Source organism: Phalacrocorax aristotelis, chromosome 1 (genome assembly GCF_949628215.1).
Source record: "Phalacrocorax aristotelis chromosome 1, bGulAri2.1, whole genome shotgun sequence".
Taxonomy (NCBI): Eukaryota; Metazoa; Chordata; class Aves; order Suliformes; family Phalacrocoracidae; genus Phalacrocorax; species Phalacrocorax aristotelis.
In genome coordinates this window covers 74,341,422-74,361,512 of record NC_134276.1, presented here as the reverse complement: position 1 = coordinate 74,361,512, position 20,091 = coordinate 74,341,422, and the positions used below count along the sequence as shown (strand labels likewise).

The following is a 20,091-nucleotide window of genomic DNA, read 5'->3' as shown; positions in this document are numbered from 1 at the left end:
AGCTAGGGATTTTCCTTCATGCAATATAATATGTAAGTAGTATAATTTATCAATTTGCAAGGGGAAAATAAGATTGGGATGGTATCAGATGCTTCTTTGAAGAAGTTGCATAATAAACAAATTTGTTTTATTTGACAGAACTGGGGCGCCAATATACATTAAAAAAATTCATTGACATAAATGACATGTTCAAACTGGGACGTTGCATAGTCATAAAAAAATCCATTTCTCCAGATGGCATTGAGAGGTCTCACTAGGAAAGCATAATGTGATTCCTGACATGGCTTATGTGCTATATAAAAAGAGAAATTGTTCAGAGAATGAACAATAGTGGCAATGCCAAAGCAGATAGCTTGCATGTTTGTTTCAGTTATGTCATTTTTCATTATGTATCTAGCTGAGTATTTACGGAAGAGGTAACTGATGAAAAAAATCCTTTTATAGAATTGTAGAAATGTTGATTAGAATGTAGGGGGTTTTGGAGGTTTTGTAGTTCAGCTTTGTTCTTGAAGCGGGACCACCACTGACACCAGACCAGGTTCTGTCCAGCCAGGTCTTGAAAGCCTCTTGTGGAGGGAACTCCCGCAGCCCTTCCAGGCAGCCCCTTCCTTGCACCACTGCATTGTGGAGAAGCTGTTTCCCATCTCCATCCTGAGCCTCCCAAGGTGAAACCTGTGCCCTTTGCTATATTGTAGCAGGACTGAGAAGAGTTTGAGAGTTTGGCTCCAATGTCTTCATAACTGCCCTTCAAGCAGTTGTAGTCTGCAACTAGGACATCCCTTAGCCTGCCTTTTAGCGGTCAAAATGAGCTCAGTTCCCTCAACTTCTCACAGTTCATCTGCTCTAAGCTCCTGACCATATTAGCGGCTACCTAACAGGTCCCCTCTAGTTTCTCAGAATCCCCTTTGACCACGTGGGTGGGGAGGCCATGCCAAAAACAGGCACAGTATGGCATGTGTGGCCTCACCACTGCTGGATACAGGGTAGTGATAAATCTTTTTGATCTGCAGGACACAGTCACAGCATAGCACATTATAGAGTTGCATGAGCTGTGGTGAAAGCTCATTGTTACCTTTCATTCAGTCTGGCAATTGCAGCAGTCTTCACTGGCTTTTCATGCTGCTCCACTAGCTGGTTACCAGCCGGTATTGATTCATGGGGTTTTTCTGCTCTGGTACAGTGTTATGCCTTTTCTTACTGAACTCCATGAGGTTTCTGTCTGTTTAATCGTCAGCTTAAGGGCCAGGAGTGGTCCATTGAATAGTTTATAGTTCACTGGATTTGAAAGTTATTCAGAGGTAGGTTGCCAATTGCATTGTCAATTTGTAATCATGACGGCATAGCTGTAGTATGAATCCTGTGAGTCTTTGGGGGATTCTGAGTTAGATCCTTCTTATAGTCAATTAAAAAGCATTACAGCTTTCATTCACACTTTCACCTAGTATGGACGGACACTGGAAAGTAGGGGAGTCGATGGGAGTTTTGCATTTAACTTTTATAGTTGTCATTGGTTTTGAGTGGAGAGTTCTACCGAAATATGTTGATCAAAGCATTAGACCTAATATTTACCAAGTTTTTCTAGTAGAAAACGCATAAGTATCTTTAAAACAACAGTATTTCATAGTCAAAAATATTGGAAACAGAATGTCTCAGGATTTGGGAGAAGTAAAGTTTTGGCTGATTATGAACTTTGCCAATTCAGCTCTACTGGGTTCCGTAATGCCCTGATGTTAGATGTATTCAAATCTAGTATTTTCTGATAAAATCTAATCTTTCATTAACATATTAATGGTTGCTTCCACTGAGGATGCCTGATGGATGAACTGTCACAGCCTCTATTCCTGTGTGTCTTAGGGTCTGCTCCTTCATATTTCAGGTGACCATCACACTAAGCTGTATAGGATTCAGTGCCGTTTTCCCTCCTGGTAGTTACTGACACAACACGGTGGTACCTGGGCTGGCACAGGCTGCAGTGCCCTCACTGCTGTGAAGATACTTAGCAGTAATGCTCTGCCCTATCTGACTCAAGCAGTTCTATTTAGTTGTGGCAGGGAAAAAAAATGAATATTAGAGGGGAAAAAACACATAGGATAGCAAGGACTCCCTCCTTTACCTAGGAAGGGCAAGAGTTTGCTTTTTTCTTGATTTGTCTTATTTTTGTGGTCTGGTGGACCTTTGGCTCCTGTCTGACAAGCACAAAACCCCAGAAAACTTAGCTGCACCTTAGCAAAGGGAACTTTTTCAGTTCTATTATGATCCATGACACTATTAGATTAAGACTTGCTCTATAAGAAATAATCCAACTTCTAACAACTTAGATGCTGAAGCCACTATAGTATATAAAAACGTCTGTGATGTGCACTGGTTGCACAAAACTAGAGGATGAGCTAATGAAAGTCCCATTGGTCCAGGTTTTACTTACATGAAAAAGTCTTTCTTTTAAGGCCAGTTCTGTGGTGCTCTGGAGGAACATATAATAAATGATAATAAAAATAAGCAAGCATGCAGATTAATAAATAAAAACACCACTGGAACACATTGCTGTTTGTTAAACTTTAGCATATATGAATTATTTTGCACTGCTAATGCAGATGCCTTTCATTTCTAAAGCAACTTTAAAAATGTAGGAGTTTTTAACTATGGTTATTAACTGACAGTGATCTTCTAATATCAATAAGTAGGAAAATGCCTATTCTGTTCATGCTTTACTTTCTGGATAGCTCCTTGATGTTCAGCTTTGCTAATTTTCTGTTTCACAGACTGAGTTCACTTTAACTGAAACTTCCAAGCAGTAATTCAGTTCTTAACTAGATTTGTGGTGGTGAGACAGAGAGTAACATAAAAAGGGAGAACTTATTGGCATGATCCATCATCATACTTTATTGCACACTCGAGCCTACTGGGCAGGAAACATTATTAAATTGGAAGATGTATCAGAGCCTTTGGAATTTGGCAGGATGGGCACCTTAAATCTCTATAGGGCTGATGTGCTCAATTCACGTTCAGTCCTCTTGAATTGTTCCAAGAATATAGGTGGTGTTCCAGATTAAGCTCTGCAAGGGGGTACAGCTGGCATTGTGTTCACGCTGTGACAATGGTACGTGTTAAGGACTGATGTGTAGAAGGCAAATAGTCACGACAACAACTATGCTTACCTGTTATTCTGGGGAGCGTGGCGTAACCACATCTACTTGGTTACTGCATGTCAAACACTGCTGTAACAAGTGTTAGCCACTGTTAGGGACGTCCAGAATCTATGTTTGGTTTTGAGTAGACAGGTCTATACTAGCAACTTGTTTTATCGAAATACAAATAGGGGTAAAACATGAATTGCACGTCAAACTAATAAGTGAAAACAGTGGAGTTCCTGAAGGGAAAAGAGGTTTCTTAGTGAAAACTTAATGAAAGACTATGAAAGAGTTAGGTAAATTGTTGATTGTGTGTGTCTTTTGGAAAAAAATTCCATAGTAGTAGGAACATAAAGAAAGCATAAATATACACGCTGGTTTTGGCTGGGATAGAGTTAATTTTCTTCAGAGTAGCTAGTATGGGGCTGTGTTTTGGATTTGTGTTGCAAACAATGTTGATAATACAGGGGTGTTTTCATTACTGCTCAGCAGTTCTTACCCTTTTCTGCTCCTCACTCCACCCCACCAGCAAATGGGCTGGGGTGCACAAGAAGCTGGGAGGGGGCACAGCCGGGACAGCTGACCCCAACTGACCAAAGGGATATCCCCCACCATATGACGTCACGCTCAGCATATAAAGCTGGGGGAAGAAGAAGGGCTGGGGGCGGGGTGGGGGGAACATTCAGAGTGGTGGCGTTTTTCTTCCCATTATGTGTGATGAAGCCCTGCTTTCCTGGAGACAGCTGCTGGTGGGAAGTAGTGAATGAATTCCTTGTTTTGCTTTGCTTGTGTGAGCAGCTTTTGCTTTACCTATTAAACTGTCTTTATCTCACCCATGAGTTTTCTCACTTTTAACCTTCCAATGAATCAAGAGGACACTCTTTCTTAACAGTAAGTGGCAGCCAAAAAATTGTACTTGTAAAAATACAGAGTATAGTTTTACCAGCAAATTTCATTGTGTAAGTAGATTCAAAGAACTAGCTTTCAGTTTACTGAAAAAGTTGGGATTGGGAAAGTTTTGAAACCAAATTTGATTAATGAAGTCTTTATATTCAGGTAGTTTGTCCTAAAGACACAGCTTATTTCTGGATTTCTCTTTGATTTTTGTAAGATATTCTTCCCAATTTATGTTAACCCCATGGATAAACCTCTTTCTGAAATCTTTTAATTTATTGTCTACTCATGCTCTCTATTGAAAGTATTTTTAAAGACTCTTCTGAAACTCTTTGTAATAACACCCTATCAGAAAGGTAATACACTATGCATCTTTTAGGCAGGTTTTCAGATGTCTGTTTCTACTTTTTTAAGCTCTCAACTTTCATAAGAAAATATCACCAATATATGCACACAATATTTGCATTTTCTGATAATGTGTATTTATTTGTATCCAGAAATACAAATGTTGGGATCAAAATACGAATATAAATAGTATTCTAGACGCACAGCCCTACTCCTTAACACAAAGTAAAGTGGAATGGATGTAGTCAATAAGGGAATGCCATAATCTGCGAACTTGAGGAGATGAAGCACACGGGTGTTTGACTTTTCTGGTTAGGTCAGTCTGGGGAATCACTAGGATGGCTATCTAACTTAGAATGACATACTGGTACTAGTGCTACCTGTATTATTCAAGGCACATTGGGCACATAATTGTACTTTCATTTCACTATGACATCACAAGCTGCACTGCTAGCAAAGAAATCACACACCCCTTAAAAAAACTTAGGAAGGAAGGATAATTAGAAAACTAAAATTTTATCTGTGTTCTATAAGAAAGTTCAATTTGGCACATAGTTGGCAGTTTTTATGTAATTCTTAAAATTGCACTCACTTAAAAAAAAAAATCCATATGTTGTCATGTTGGGAAAAAATGTTTTCAGAGCAGTATATCAAGAGTTTAAAACAGGGTTAGATGAGGTGTTTGATGACTGCCTGTGATACCCAAAGACAGGCTTCAGATTCCCTCCAGCCTAATGTTCCTACTTGTGACAGCCACATGTTGGCCCATGATTTATGGCTGGTATTGCATGTAAGCATGGGTGACAATAAAGTCACAGAACTCCTCAATGACTACAAAAGAGAATATGGGCGGCTGATGCTGTAATCTCTCTGCACAAGGTTTCCCACTGTTGTTCAGAGGAGCACTCTTTTGTAGAAGCTTATTCTGAAATTTTGTTTCCCTTGGAGCACTCTCTCTAGCAATGGCACACAAAAAACCCAGGCAGTGGTTTGCCTGGGTAATACTGTCAGATGTAATTATTTTTCCAGCTTTCCAAAAGTTCAACAGCAGCTCATGTTTTAAGGATCCCATGTGGTCTGTAACTATGGAATGGACTCTGTAGCATGCTGTGTTTCACATTCATCAGCAGGTTTTTTAAAAAATATGTCATCAGTATTGTTTTCTGCATCTATTTTCTATTAATGTGCAACTTAGAGATTTTGGCATTTACCTGTTTTAGGCCTCACTTTAAGTACGCAAATCACAAATCTCACTATAAGTACGTAGATCACAAATCTCACTTTAAGTACTCAAGTTACGTATCTGCTCTCCACAAGCCTTGAAGCTAGTCAATGGATAGTCAACCCCACCAGAATATGATCCAAATCTCTTCCTGGCCACTCTTCTGGTCAGTGGTGTTGACTGATGAGGAAGCTTTTGACTCAGACCTAGAGACCTTTTCTTTAAATCTTGCTATCATAACAGTCTCAACAACAAGCTGTCACCAGCTTCACTGTGAATATTTCATTTGTTGTGGTTTATAATATATTGTATCAGTACAGCTTCATCTCTCCCAAGCACTGCCATAGGCTGCAAGAAGGTAAAAAGACATTAGGAGAGTATTAAGTGCTGTATTAAACACTAAGGGGAGCACCTGGATTCCCCTATAAGAAGCTCTCCAGGATGGCGTAGGCCTCCAAGTAAAGCTGTTATGTGCTTCCATGACACCAAACAGGCTGCGGTGGCTTCTCTGGCTAGTGCCATTCATTACCTAGATAAAAGAAAACCTGGCAAATAACTGTGCCAGGTCAGTGCCTGGTCAGTTTGCCTCGTTCAGTCCTTGAGAAAGCCTACCCCCAGACATATGAATAAACATAACCACATGTCTTCTGCTGTCTTACTTTGTCCTTCATAAATAGCAAATGATTAGAAGATAAAAATGCATGTTTTGATAGAAAGAAGAGAATTCTCAGGTGTCCAACTCTGAGGTACTGAACTTCATGATGAATTTTATTGTCTAATTTCACATACATTATAGGAAAACCCTTGAGGAGTCCAGATGCATACAGGCACTGGCTTGAGGATCCACAAAAAAAGAGAAAAAATAAAAGAAAGTAAAGTTTGTAGAAAGTAATATATCATCATAGATCTGCGGTATCTCCCTTGAGGAATGTCAGTGGCCACTAACCAAGTGCTCGAAGTCAGTCACAGTCCAAAGTCATTTAAAGAAACAGCTGCTAAATAAATTGGATGAGTCAAACAATATTTATCCCTAATTCAGGACTTAGTCCTAGACAGGGTTATAGGGTAGCATATCTCCTTGAGTTATCCACCACAGGTACAGTGTACTAAAATTTATTGTTTAACTTGTCAAAGCAATGCAGTTCAAGCAGAGATGAATTTTTTTTTCTGTTAAAACATCATTTCACTTTAGATATAAAACACAGGGGTTTTTTTAGTATCTAAAACAGTGGCCTAAATGATGAGGAAAGTAGATTCTCTGAATTTTTGTTTTCCAGACAAACCATGGATCCCAGGGGAAAAGGTAAAACTATTAAGGCCACTGAGTCTTGAAGGCAGGTGTTCATTTTTTGCATATATACTAGAACCTTTCAAAAAGAGAACATGGTGAACCATAGAAGCTTGTAGACATACAAATATAGTATAAGACTAATGACACTACGCTTTTTTTTTTCAGTATGTAAGTTTCAATGCAAGTTTTCAGTATGTAAGCATAAGTTGAGCTAGTTTTGTGCTTGCCAATTGTATAGGTGAAGGGAGGGATGGAGGGAGCAGCTAAAATGAACTCGGGGTAGAAAAAAAAGCTCTCAAGGAGGAAGCACCTCACCTTTCAGCTGGGGAAATGCATTCCCAATGCATAGTTTGGGTTTTGCCTGTTTTGAACAGTCTTCTGGGAAGTCACCTGGAGGAGGTAAACATCAGCCTTGAATTTATGCTCTGCATCTCTTGGAATGAAGTTGCTAAGTGAAGAAAGAAGGATTGTGCTAAACTGTTGAAATTCCACTGCAGTTTTCTTGCCACTTAGGAATTAAGAAACCTACAGCCTGCCTAGAATATAAAGAAAACTCTGACAAACGCTCAATGTGTAGGTTGAAGGCACCTAGAATATTGATTACACGCTGTGGTGCTTCGAAGACATCTAGAATATTGATCACACACAGTGGTGCTCTGGAAGAACTCCAGCAAGATCGTCGTCCCCCCTTCTAACTCTCAGGCCAGGAATAGCATATCCTTCAATATCAATAAATGCTAAAGGCACTAATGTAAGAGAGACAGAGATTTCACTGTAAGCAAGAAGAATATACCTTTAAAAAAGAAACCTAATTCTGTAGGCAGCTTAAGGTTATGGGATGTGGTTTGCCTCCTGTTAGTCCTTTATGGAAATCCAGAAAGAGCAGCCAATGGGAAAAGCAGCCTGTTATGGCCAGCCTTTACAATCTGCAGTGGGAGCTTTGTTTTACAGCTTAGAAGGTAACACCAACTCTCCAGATTGTGAGCCTAAAGAAATCTGTCTCCAAATACAGAGTCTCCCTTCCCACAAAGTCAGCAGTACAGCAACAATGGTCTTTCCAGAGATGTCTTGCACCTGGTCACTTGGAGCATGGGCAGGGCAGAGTAATTTTTCTAGATGTATGCTAAATTTGGTGTAAAAAAGAGGTAAGCATCCTTCCCTTCATAAAATGACCAAGTAAGGTGAGTTGTGATAAATTCATGCAGCAATATGAGGGTCTAGACTCTGAGACATGTTAGGGCTGCAAAAGTGTTTGAGATAGCTATCTGAGTTATTTGGCAGGATGCCTCCAGTTCCAGAAATATCATTTCCTACCAGCTAAAGGCTCATGTGTCACTGCTGTTCCACAGCTGATGAATGTGAAAACTGCCAGGTGGGTGCTTTGGAATTAGCTGTGGGTAGTTGGTGGGAAGAACTGAATAAGAGGAGTGGGACAGATAGGAACTGCACAGCAATAAAAAAATAATTTCCTCCTTCTCTTTTAGCTTCACTACTCATTGCTGTCTCTGTGAAGGCAGTTCCATTTTTATTAGTATGTACAATATATGAATATACAGTTGAGAATTGATGAAGGAGAAAATGAGCATCTGAAATAAGAAAGGTTATCAAAGTGCCCGAGTGTCTGAATCTACAGCCATACGTCTTGATTTGAAAGTTATATTAAAATTGTGTGGCATGTAGCATACTTCAGTTCCACATTACTGCTGGACAAGGAGCCAGCATAAATTGGCTGCAACTTTTTGTACACTTACTCTTGGAAGAATGGCTGTAAAAGAAGGAGCTGTCAGTGTGGTAGGCATCAGGGCCAGAAGAACTGAGAAGATGGAATTAAGCAGAACAGTATTCTTATACATTCTTAACTGCCTTGAAACTGCTGCCCTCAATGCAGGCAAACACTCCCCATCAACTTTTAATTGAAGGGGAGAAAAAGAGGTTTGACTTTAGATCTTCCTGGGGAAAGTTGGTTATCTAAATAAACCCTTACAGTCTTTTCTGTAACTTCAAAAAGTAAGGAATGTAATGTGAAGATACTTGATTTTGTGGTTTTACATACATATCCAAATGCATTAATTTCACTAGTCATTTGTTTTTGCCTACCTCCATTCCCTTCCCTTCCTTGGAAGGGTAAATAGAAGTATTAAATAATAAAAATGTAGTTGAATAAATGCAAGTCTTTAATGTGAAATTACCTGATAAGAAAATGTTTTAAAATGCTAAAAGTTGCTAAAATCTAAATGCCAAAATCTGTTCTAAAATGCTGAAATCTAAACTGCTTACATTTCTCACGGGACAGTGCGCAGAAGTGTTGTTTTTTTCAATTTGCAAAAGAAGCAGAAGAATATCTGGAGGTTAATGAGAATATTCTTACTCCTACAGAAGGATATGGCACATAGATATATAGAGACCACATTTCCTAGGTGTCTAGAATAATCGTATTTTGACTGATGCAGAGCCTAGAAATCTTATCTTCCCTGATCTCTACAGTTTTTCAGTGGCTGCCAAAGCACAGAGCAGTGAAGCAGAGAGAGCAAACCAAGCAATGAGAAATAAGCAGAGGAATGAGTTCTGGAACAGAACCTGCCAGCCCGAGCTGCTCACCTTACATCAAATCAATTTTTTGCACATAATGCCAGAGTAGAACATATTACATAGTAGAATATGTCCTCTGCTGTCAGTATAAGAGCGAAAGCCAGCAGTGTCTGGAGATTCTTTCTTGGTTAGGACTGTGGAAAAAAGTGGAATTGTATGCTTCCAAATTCTGTTTACGAAAGCACTCAGAAAACAGAGGCAATATGAATGGACTTAGCAGAATCGGTCTTCCAAGTAAGGACCCGATGGAACTGTGTGCTTTTAGCAGGAATGGGTAGCCATGAGCAGAAGTGTAAGAAAAGCATATGCTCATCATCTAAAAATGGGAACATTTCACTTCCACACTTACTCCTAGGACATTCATTCAAGTATGGAATTGTTAAACAAACCTCACTTTACCTGTTCAAGATCTAATGGTGGAAGGTATCTTCTTGTGCCTCATCTGCCTCAATAATCCCACCAAAATCAATTGATTGTGCAGAGGGTTTGCAGGATCAGGCCCCTAAAGGACAAGTGCTCCCATTCTTTTATTTAGGCTTGAAATATTCATAGTGTTCTTGCAAAATATGGCTGAAGGTGGCTGTTACAGTAGACTAATCCATAACTAGAGACCAGAATATTCAACTTGAATTCTTGCACTATTGCAAATATAACTCTCATCCTTAAATAAAATCCGTACTTCCAAGTGCAGGACACAGATTTGCAGAGTAATAGATTTTACAGAGTAATTTGCTACTGAGAGTAGCAAAAACTTCAACACGTATTTTGAAATCAGCAGGTTATCATTGGTTTAGAAAACATCAGATTGGGCAGATTTTTCTAAAAATAACGTTTTGATCTTGCCCCAAAGTATTTCTTCTCTGTGTTTCTAATTTGAATGTCGTCAGTCCTTAGTGAAGTGATTCCCCTCCCCCACCTAAACCCAGCTCTGTTTCTGATATTTTAGACTAGTAAAAAACAGAAGAAACTATTTTGAATAACCACAGTTAACTTTTGTGTTAGTAAATTGTTTCAGTTGAAAACTCACTGGAAGCACAGAGAAACAGCAATGACAGGCAGTGATGTTTCAAAGAACATGACAGCATTTCTTTTCCTTTAGAATTACCATTGCATTAGCTTTTGCTTGTTTGCAGGATTTTACTTCTGAGGAGAAAAGGAACTGCTCTGCAATCACACCTACTACTCATTTTTTATCAAATACTGTGTAGAAGAGGCACACGTTTTTTGAGATGATGAAATTAACAGGTCCTCCAGAGGAGAAAAAAATTAGAATTTTGGTTTTAGGTATATTTTAGCTTTAATCATTTGTAACCATTTGTTATCCAAAGGGTAGTGAAAAGCCATTGTTATTTAGTTTTGAATCTGTTTTGTTTGCTTAATAACAATTATTGAGACAGTCTGTAAAAGGACTAATCTAGTTTAACACTGTAAAACTAATTTTTGAAAAAATGGGTAGTTTAAGAATTTAATGGTTCAAAAGCTTGAAAAATATGAAGTAGCTTTTTAAAGTAAAATATAGTTGGTAGTTTAGGAACAAAAATGAAAATAACCTTTTTCTATATGTGGCAACTCTCCCATGTTTAATCCAAGTGTGACAATTGAGTTCCTGTAATGCACTATTCACGTCAAAAGTGTTCCGTCTTCAGCTCAGCCCCAGGGAACAACTACCGTGAGTAAGGACCACAATATTTAACTTTATGGAAGGAACAAAAAAAGTCCTTTGGCACACATGTTTTTCAGTTTTGTAGAATAACTTTGAAAGAAAAAAATAAGAATGCATGAGAGCACTTTTTAGTAAATTGCAATCTGAAGAAAGTCACATATTCCTAGTGCTATTATATAGTGATTTTTACTCATGGCCTATCAACTATGATCTGCTACAATGACACAAACAAGCAGGAATCTTGTCCTGCTTCAAGTAGAGTACTTTAGAAATCAATGACCATCCTGTGTTTAACCAGTCATAAAAAAGACAGATAAAAGCTTGAAAAACCTGTAGAAGTTATACCTACAGCTGCCTCAGCGATAGGCAAGTCTTTTGTTTATATCAAAATAACAGCTTTCTTATAACTCTACCTTTTCACCTTAAGTCAAAACCAACATGTGTAGGTAAGTAAGTGGCTAATTCCATGAATCCCAGACCTTTGCAGAAAGTAACGTCCATGTTTTGATCCCACCAGAGACATTTCTTATTGTCTTTTGGTGGTTTCTCTATAGCAAGAAGATCACCAATTAAATATTTCCCAAAACCTATGGGGGACAGCTCAAGCAAGCTTAAATACAAATAAGTGGTTTCACTGGTTTTGGCCTATTTGCCAGGGCCAGTGTATGTTGCTCTGAGCCTCAGGGATACGGCAGCATTTTGAAGAAAGTACGGGAATGAGGGACATAAATGACATATTAAACTTTTGCCTGACTTGTGTATAGCTTCTATGCCAAGGGAGAATAGTAAAGATTCTAATATGCAATAATTATTCATAAACATCGCTTACACTACAAATTCAGCTGAACTTTGTAAGAATCTTTTCCTTAAAATAAATAGCAGTAAGGAGAGAATTCTTCCATGTTTTTCTTTTTCAGGCAATTACATATTAAAATTCTTCATCAGGCTCTGTGATGGTGAAGGTTAATATGGCCTTTATAATTTGAGATGAAACTGACCGTGTCTTTCACTTTTTCTGCACTTTCACCATCCCTCTGCACTGTGAAAACACAGCAGTCTTCACCACTACAGGCAACATTTAAAGATAGAGGTATCCAACCCAGTAGACCAGGTTAAACAGCAGGAAGGATGTAGGAAAAAAGACCCTAGAGTAAGAGTCCAGTTCTAAAATGTCTATGTGAATCCGTCCTCTCCTCCATGAGCCTGATTTGCACTCTTCGTAACAACAGAAAAAGCTCTGGCAGTCTTTCCCATCCAAACATTCATAGACACACGCATCTTCAAATTCTTGCCAATACATGGTATTGTTCAACGTGATGACTGTAGTTGGTGGTCTCATATCAAGTACAGAATAATTCTGAGGAGAGAAAAAGAAACCAACAGTTTGATAAACTTCCATGGTGATGTACATCACAATTAGAAAGAAATCACAGGAGCTGGGAATAAGAGGGTAACGCTGAAGGAATTCTGGATCTGGGGATCCTCTTTCTTTCCCTCAAAAGATGCCATTTCAAATGAATTTCCATAGAGAGATTGTGGAGTGGCATATTCAGTAATTCTAGGTGTATTTTCTACTTGGGTAACTCAAGAATATATTGCCTAGTAATCATTTTTTCACGCTTAGGAGTTCACTTGACTGTCAGAATATTATTTGCAAGTTGCTATAAAGACTTGCAGCTACTACATTTAAGAATGGACTCTGACAAATAAGAAGGATGTTCCCCCTCCCTGTTTAATTACAGAACAATATCCACTTGGTGTAGCTGCAGTCACTGCCTCTTAACTTTACCATGATTTATAAAAACGGGTATGATTAGCAACATAGCGATGATTTCAGTACAGCATTTCAAAATGCCACCCCTAGGCATGTCCCCTTAGTGCTTATCACACTAACCATGCTCAGAAATAGGGCACTTTGATATCACTCATCCTCACAGTACCACTCACACCTACAGGCCTCTCCTTCTTCAGTGTACTCCCTATTTACAGTTTGTCAGCTTTTCTGTCACACCATTTCCTCATCTTGAAAGGTGCTTTCTCACAATAGTCTCCTTTCTCATCGAGCCACCTGTTCCATCCTCACAAATGTCATCTCCTCCACTGACATCACTAGGAAAGGTCCCATCATCTTCACTGCCTGTCTGCATCGACCCAACAAAGCAGACTCCAGCCCGGTCAGCACAGTTTTCTCGACCTCAGGGGCCCTTCCTCTCCCGGTGACTGCGCTTAGCATTGCCTTTTCCTGCAGAAGCATGCCAGGTATGTACTACCATAGAGGCTAGCCATGCCTCTGCATCATGCCCGCTTGCATTCTGGAAGGTGCTCTGGGCCCCCACTCCACACTTGCTATACAAAATACGCAACATTTCCTGTTGAAGGTGTCGGGGTGTGGTGTGTATCTGAAAGCTTTCGCTCTGTATTTGAAACAGATCGGTGTTATGGTTGATGTGCCTTAGGGGAAATTTTCCTTTTTCTATTGAATTTGTTTTCTTTCTACAAATCCTTTGGTTTCGCACATGATAATATTACTCATCTCATTAAATTGCTGGTCCCTGAGCTAAGATCTTGAGGTGGCATCCCTCTGCTTAGATGTTGGCATCTCCAGCATATATAACTACATCTGAACAACTGCCCTATGGTATCCAGCCAATTACATCTAGGGCATAATTCATCTCATCATAAGTAGATGGCTAAAATCTCTCAGGTGCATTGTGCTGTGGACTGTAAACAGATTGCAGTTAAGCAGCAGATTATTGCAAATCTATTTGTTGTGAATGACTTTATCTCTGATATTAGATGACACAAATTACGCCTCCACGGTTTTCTCTCTCAATTGTAAAGTTTCAGGTGGCTGGTGTCAGAGCTTTACAATGTGCTGCCACATGGAAAAAGTCTAAGATTACTGTACAAGCAGTCATTTTTTGGCTGTAGCAGTTTGGAGAGGAAAAAAACTATGACTAGAGTATATATGAAATTCTGCTGTACCACTGTGTTGCATATTGTTCATTTCTTGCAGAATTTTATGAAAAAATTCTATGCCTGCTTACAATATTTATGTTAAGAAAAAAAAAAAAAAAGGCTAATTTAGATCCCTCCAGATGATTTCAGTAAGTGAAAGGAAATAAGTGCCCTGTTCTGCAAAGGAAACTTTCTCATGTATCAATAGCCTAGGGGTTTTTTTTGTTTTTCTGTTGTATCAACTATCTGCTCAGGACAGAAAATAAAATAAATGCTCTGATAATACAGAGAAATTAATCTGGTTGCTTTAATACCTGTCATGTAGGAGGGGTACAGCAGTCACTAGATACCAGGTGAAGGTGGATGGTAGCCACTGTGTCCTGTGCATCCTGCTGAGCTGGTGTTGGGAGGAGAGGGATGCGCACGGAGTGGGCACAAGCCTAGTACCACCTGAGAGCTCTGGCAAGGCAAGGCGCTTCTCAGGTGCCTTGGACAAGGCAGTGTTAAACACACTTAATAAAATTATTTCAGACAAAGTATAAGTGTGTTCTCTAGGAGGAAAAACAAGGGGTGGGATTACCTGAACACAGACTTACTAAGACTAATATATTTAACATTGTAGGTGGCATTGCTCTAAAACTGAAAAAGACAACAAGATGATATCTTGAGAGGCAGACACACTGCTTATTTTATTCAGTTTATGCTACAACTTGAACATGGAAATTGTTTATGTATAGAATAAGGCCCTGCTCAATATCTGTCTTATAGTGAAAAAGAAAAGAGTAAAAAATTGAAAAGGCTGCAGATACTTTCCAGGCAGATCAGACTGACTAGATCTACACAAAGACTAAGAGTGTTAAAACCCTATTGTCATTTTAATTGCATATGTTTTTCCTTTTTTTTTAATCAGAAAAAGGAAAATGCCGCTGCCCATGCAATGCACCTTTTAACTTCGTCTTTCAGAAAAGTCTGTCCAATGAGTGACAGCAGCAGCAAGTGCATAAATGCAGTGCTTGCTGTAACCAGTTCATTTTCAATGTGCAGACTTTCAGTGACATATGAGCTCTTTAAATACATTGGAAAACTCATGGAAAAAAAGGTGTATAAAATTATCTGTAAAAGGTAAGCTAGCAGCATGAAGCTAGCAGTTGTAAATGACAAACTTCAGCATAACCAAACCAAGAAATGCAAAATCAATGGTTTAGTTCTGTCCCTGTTCTTATTTGGATCTGATAGCTGGGAAACAGGCCATCCAACCAGCTGATGAACTGGCCCTCTGCATTGCTTTATATTTATATATATTATAGTAGGTGTTAAAGTTGTGTACCTAAATTGTCTGAAAATCCACTTGAAAGCTTGCTACAGATTTTGCAGATATGCAAAAATGAACTATTTTCTATGAAACTCAGTTAAAACTCCATATAAGTTTATGATATAACTTCTGCTTATTACTTTTTTATAAAATGTAATGAGAAACTGCAGTATTATATAAAGCAGAGACACAAACTTTCTCAGGTAAAAATAACACACAATATTCTACACTTGACCCTTCTCCCTCCCAAATCATTTGATAAGTCCTTATAGAAAGAGGCAGCTATGTTCCTCTGCCACAGCCAAAAACAAACTGACCTTTTAACAAAAAAGCAAAACAATATTTATAGTGAAGTCAGAGTAAAGCAAAACATAGCATTACAGCTTTCTCAGGAATTATTGCAAGTAAATGTCAACCATACATTCATGCCTCCATTGCTCTCACTGAATAAAATAGTTTACTCACCATCACATGACCAAAACTGACATCAGGTAGCTTAAATAAAGATAACAAAATAATTATTCAGGAAAAATCATACTTATTGCTTCATATGCATCTGATGTTTAATAACATATCTTAAACCAAACCTTTAAATGCATTTGTCCATAAAAAAATTTATGTTGAGTGTTTTATATATTCAGCATGGTGGTCTGTAAACTCAAAAACTGCATGAAACATCAGCAGAATGCACACCTAGTTTCCATCCACTTTAAATCTTTATTCAACCAGTTACATTTATGTATTTAGCAAACAATATCTAAGTGAGCACTTGTTCTTGTGTTAATTTAAATCTCATCAGTGTTGCATGCTTTCCCTCATATTCGTATACGTCTGGAAATACACCCTGCTCACAAAGGTATTAATGACTTTTTCATTTAGTCTTTCTATAGGATGGCAATTTTAGTTTGATCATTAAGTTCATTTTGATTGTCTCATACATTTCTTTTGCCTTTTGTGTGCAATGCATTTTTACAAGAACTATTAGAGGTTTAATGGAGTTTTCATTGACTAAGTCTATGGCTTTCTAGGCTTTCTCTAATTCCATACTTGTTTCAGGTTTTCCTTCATTATTTCTTCATTCAATCATTTTCTATAGCTCTTAATTCAATCCGTTTTTACCTTGTGACCTATTATTCTCTGAATTTAGCCTTCTGTCTCTTCAATTTCCCTCTTCACATTTTGCTGTTTGGAGTTGTATACCTATTTTGTATTTGGCTTTGTATTTCTGACTCCAAATGTCCTTATTTCCTCCATTGCACAAAATGGCATCCCACATCTCTAGCTATGGATCTCAAACACATAAGATTTTATCACTGATCTTGAGTGGACAACCCACTTCCCCTTCTCCATGTTTACATTGGCATTTTTTTCTCTATTATACTAGCCCCTCTCGTTCTGGTAGTCAGTTATGAAGTACACCAGGCAATTCTTCCTTCATGACCATTTTAATCGATTCTAAATAAACAGCTTTTGTGGGTATCTTGGTGATACTTCCGGAAATAACTTTTTGGCCAAAAATGCAGCCATGTATAAAACCTTTAAGTGAACTCCTCTGTTTTTGTACTTAGGAAAAAGCCCCTTTTTGCACAGGGCTAAAACCGAGTGCTAGTTCCCAGTGCAGACATTGAGATCCTGTCTGTAAAGTTCATAGATATTTCTAGACCTGTTAAAGCATGAAACAGCAGATGCATTTGAATATACATCGATGTGCATATATTTGTATAAAAAGCTATGCAATCTGTTTCAGTGGGAGTCCTTTATGACTACCAGCATAGTAATTGGAGGACAAAAGACACGTAAGCAGGGTTGCTGCTTAATGGTCAGCAGGTTGCTTCTGTTAGGAACAGACCTCACTCAACAGGCACATAACTACTACTGTTACTGTGGGTAACTATTTTCCATCAGCTTTCACGGCAGATCATACCACAAACTGGGAAGAGCTTGGAGGAGTGGAGTATCATGGGATTACAGGCTGTCATTGAATGATTCTCTGCTGTCTGAGCCAGACACATGCTAGAAAAGAAATTAAATGCTCCCATCTTACCGACTTTTTCTTCTTAGTACAGTTTGGTTTCCTGCAACTTGAGTAGTAGTTGAGGGTTGCATACTCCATCAGAGCAGCAAAGACAAATAGAAAGCATACAGTCACAAACAAATCCATAGCGGTGACATAGGAGACACGGGGTAATGACTTTCTTGCAATGGTACTCAAAGTTGTCATGGTCAATACTGTAGTGATGCCTGCAGAAAGAAACTTGATTTAATTGCATAAAACAGCATTTTGCCATGCTGCAGAAGAATCTTTGGAAACAAATGCATAAAACAGAAATCCAAAGCGTACCCAAATAATTCATTAATTTCATTTAGTAGTACGAAAATTAATGAAAAATAACATTAGTAGTGCCAGTCATATTTTGTAAACAAAGATTTCCTCAGCTATTTTTATTCAACTTTGCAAAAGTGACATTCCCATGCCTCTTGATATGCTTTTCCTCATCTCTTCCTTTTTCTAGTCCCAGTTAGTTGGAGATGGGAGTGAAGGAGAAGGAGAGAATGAAGAAATTTTTTAAGAAAAGTATAAAGCAGAAAAGATACTAAACCCAGAAAAGTAAAAGTAAGAAACCTAGAAAACAATGAAGAAAACACGGTCTTTTTCATAGTAGTACTGCTTTCATGAAAAATCTTGTGCTCAAGCAAGAAAAAAGTGGGGGAGAAGAAAAAAGAAATTTTGCTGCAAGGTTCTGACCATGAATTTTGAAAATATGTTTTCACACTGCAGCTTCCTTGGGAGTCCTCCACTGCTATTCTCCTCTGAGTAAGGGAGAACAGACTTTCATACAAACTTCAGATGTAACCTTAAAGGAAATAGCCTTTTTAAATCATACAAAGCATCACATATTAGATTGTTCCAGTAATAATTAATATAATGGGAATTACTTAGTGTGAAATATCCTGAAACAATAAAACCAGTCCTAGAATGAAATATATGGGGTGTCAGTTATTTGGCTGCTGGTCATTCATATAATTTCTCTTTATTCCTGAGGTATAGAAGTCTTTTCATTCCCACTTTGGACTGACGCTTTAATCATTTTTTACGAACTGCAGGCTTTCTGAAAGAAAAAATAAAACTTCTCAATGGCTTGGAAAGAAAAATAAAGCTCTCACTTAAATAAGCCTCAAGAGAGAACCTGTTCTAAAAACAGCATAGCCATAAGGTAATCTTTCTTTTTATAGTTAAAGTGATATTTTGCAATGGTACAGAGTGTTCGAAATGGCAGGGGATGACTGAAATTATGCCTTATAGTAAAACTGCTTCCCACAAACAGCACTCCAGACAGGAAGAAGTGTCTGTGGATTACTTTTGACTACTTTCTGTTTATGAAGGAATGCCCACCTCTGATTTGTAGCATTTGATAGAAACTACAGCAATTCACAAGAATAAACCCCCACATTCAGACTGTTAGAAACACCCTGGAAGAGCCAGAAGTCAAATTATTGCCTGTGCCTTGACCTTCTCTGACAATGAATAATAATTAATTATATACCTTAAATATCCACTATCCAGAAACACACAAAAAAAGGAAAAAAAATGTTGAAAAAACCACAACCCAATAATCAAGATGAAAGCAATGCTGATAGGAAGTAAGAAATGTGGACTTTGTAAGTACCTTGGACACCTAAAAGCTATTGGGAAAATATTTGTGTTTCCTGTCAGCTGTGCCACATCCCAATATAAGCACATGTGGCTGGCATGATCCAGTAACTTCTCCAGAACCCCTTCAACAACAGTTCCGTAGCTAGCTGATGCTTTGGAAAAGCTCCAGAGACAAGCCCCATGCTTAGCCATTCATGATGGTAGTCAGCTGCAAAGATGTCCAACTGCAAAAGGCATTGACTCCCTAGCTTTCATTTGGCCATCACTAACTATCGGTTAATTAGTCTTCCTGTATGACCGTGACTTAGGCCTTGGGAATCACTAACTTCAGAAGAACTGCATCCAGACTATGACACATCCTATAATATGAAATTAAGTTCTTTAGCACTTTCTAACCCACATTTAGATGTCTAACACAAATCTGTCTTTTCAGAGCCACATGTACATGCACCTGCTCTCAGGTGTTTTACTACCTTTAAAAAATTACTCAAAACCTGTAGCCTTCTTCTGCACAATATACAGTGTCCTTTTTACCTGGACTCAAGGACATGTTTTTATTTCCCACTCGGCCTGTGATAGGATCTCAGATTACTTTAGGACTTTTTTTTATAATTAAAAGTCAAAAAAAAAAAAAAAGAAAAAAGCTTGCAATGCTCAAAAAGATTTTTTGCAAAGGTCTGCAATTTTTCTACGGAATGCTGTGTTGACAATGTACTACTTTTCCTCTATTTTTACTGAAATGGATGTATAACTTTGTATTAGTTGTGACAAGAAGTATTGTGCAGGTATCTGTAATGATGACCAGCTGCCAAAGTGACTATGGACAGGAAGGCAGAGAAGTGAGAAGTGAAAGAAAAATTACCATTAGCCTCTGCACTTAAGTATAGAAGTCCCCAACTCAGCCTGAGCCCTTTATTCATGCCTTAAGCCTGAATTTGAAATGTCTGCCGAAAATATGCTTGAGACTCTGAAAACCCAGGTGAGAACTAAGCAAAACCAGTGCAGCAAATCATGTTGTAAGTGCCTCACTGTTA

The 20,091-nt window shown here is 38.3% G+C and overlaps 1 protein-coding gene across 1 annotated transcript in view; it reads right to left on the bottom strand.

The window, feature by feature from the left end:
* Nucleotides 1-10,751: 10,751 nt before the first annotated feature.
* The window catches only part of GABRG3 (gamma-aminobutyric acid type A receptor subunit gamma3), a 325,287-nt gene continuing 315,947 nt past the window's right edge, over nucleotides 10,752-20,091 (bottom strand). Inside the window, exons 9-11 of the mRNA XM_075093627.1 lie at nucleotides 17,447-17,643; nucleotides 15,868-15,897; nucleotides 10,752-12,489 (exon numbers count right to left, since the gene is read on the bottom strand). Of these exons, the coding sequence (XP_074949728.1) occupies nucleotides 12,211-12,489; nucleotides 15,868-15,897; nucleotides 17,447-17,643 (506 nt within the window). The 3' untranslated portion in view covers nucleotides 10,752-12,210. The remainder of the gene's footprint in view (nucleotides 12,490-15,867; nucleotides 15,898-17,446; nucleotides 17,644-20,091) is intronic.